This window comes from Arachis ipaensis, chromosome B04 (assembly GCF_000816755.2).
Source record: "Arachis ipaensis cultivar K30076 chromosome B04, Araip1.1, whole genome shotgun sequence".
In the NCBI taxonomy this organism is placed as follows: Eukaryota; Viridiplantae; Streptophyta; class Magnoliopsida; order Fabales; family Fabaceae; genus Arachis; species Arachis ipaensis.
Genome location: NC_029788.2, coordinates 36,475,911 through 36,477,655, shown reverse-complemented (window position 1 = coordinate 36,477,655; position 1,745 = coordinate 36,475,911). Strand labels below are relative to the sequence as shown.

The 1,745-nt window shown below is 46.4% G+C and overlaps 1 protein-coding gene across 1 annotated transcript; it reads left to right on the top strand.

Annotated features, from left to right (window-relative positions):
• On the top strand, window positions 808–1,474 carry LOC110271026. The gene is made up of 2 exons (XM_021121103.1): window positions 808–1,214; window positions 1,294–1,474. The coding sequence occupies exons 1-2, from the start codon at window positions 940–942 to the stop codon at window positions 1,457–1,459; spliced, it is 441 nt and encodes a 146-aa protein (XP_020976762.1). The 5' UTR covers window positions 808–939; the 3' UTR covers window positions 1,460–1,474.

Below are 1,745 nucleotides of genomic sequence, written 5' to 3'. Positions count from 1 at the left end.
GAAAATGAGTAACTAAGTGCAAATAGTGCAGAAATCCACTTCCGGGGCCCACTTGGTGTGTGCTAGGGCTGAGCATTGAAGCTTTCATGTGCATAGGCCATTCTTGGAGTTAAACGCCAGCTTGGGTGCCAGTTTGGGCGTTTAACTCCAGTTTTGGTGCCAGTTCTGGCGTTTTACTCTAGAAAAGGGTCTCTGGCTGGCGTTTAACGCCAGTTTGGGCCATCAAATCTCGGGCAAAGTATGAACTATTATATATTACTGGAAAGCCCAAGATGTCTAATTTCCAACGCAATTGAGAACGTGCCAATTGGGCTTCTGTAGCTCCATAAAATCCACTTCGAGTGCAGGAGGGTCAGAATCCAACAGCATCTGCCACTACAAGAAAAATACCCATTCAGCCACACTTTTTTTAAGCTACATTTGAAAAGCGTATAGAATAGGCTACACTTTTCTCCGTGTTGCCTTTTTATAAGAGAAAAGGATACACAAATGCGGCATCATTTTAAAAGCGTAGCCTTAGGTATTATAGAAATCACTTCTAAAGCGTAGCCGTAGGTTGATATCTATAGGTTCACTTTTCATATCAAAGGAGACGCTTTTAAAAGGTAACCTATTTGTTAAATTTTGGGTACATTTTAAAAGTGATGCCTAATGTATCTAAAGCCAAAAACTTAACACTTAGTAAATTTTTTACCTCTTTTTCCTGAAAGCAAACTGATGACACTTAGTAAAATTTTTGTCCATCCCCTCCAAATCTCACTCACCTCCAAAGCACCTTCATCCACTTTCGTAAACCCTCGCCCCCCATTCCCTCCGAAGTCACCATCGCGAAGTAGAAACCTTGCCTGCCTCCAAAGCTCACCTTCGCCACGCACCCTTTCACACACACACCCAGATTCAGAATGAGTGAACCAGAGGGAGGAGAGGAGGAAGACAGAGATGAGAGCGCGAGCGAGAGACCAGAGAGTGAGAGGGGGTCACCGCCGCAATGCCGCTGCAGCTGCTGCCATCGCCGTCGTGGAGGAGGGAGTCCGGAGGAGAGAGAGAGAAAGACGATTCGCAGACGAGATGGAGAGAGAGGACGAAGACGCGACGCGAGAGAGGAGGTTGTTCCGCCGTGCACTGTCGTCGCTCCTGGGGTCAATTGAAGCCGCCGCCGCTGCTAGGGCTTGCCGTGCTCCTGTCCTCACTTTCGGCTTCTACGATTACTTCCTGTTCGTACTCCCAACCCCTCTCTCTCTCTCCAACTTTCATTTTATTCTCATTTCAATTTCAATTTCGATGTCTCTGCAGGCGTTTCATCGGTGCCGTTTTCGACGCCAAGGGTGCGGATGCAATTCTCTCTTTTGAAAAGTTCTGCTGCAATCTCCCCAGACCTCTTCTTCAGGTTCCGATTTCTATTTGGATTAGTTTTCTCAATTCGATTTTGATCCATCTGCTAATTAATTGGGTTGATTAATACCAGATCATATACCTCGCCATAATCAGTTCAACATATTATTTCATTGTAAAATCGTGTTTAACAGATCATATATGATTAATGTGAATGAAGAACACTAGGTGAGTTGAATTGAATTAAGAGAGAGGACGAAGACGCGACGTGAGAGAGAAGGAGGTTGTTCCGCCGTGCACTGTCGTCGCTCCTGGGGTCAATTGAAGCCGCCGCCGCTGCTAGGGCTTGCCGTGCTCCTGTCCTCACTTTCGGCTTCTAGGATTACTTCCTGTTCGTACTCCCAACCCCTCTC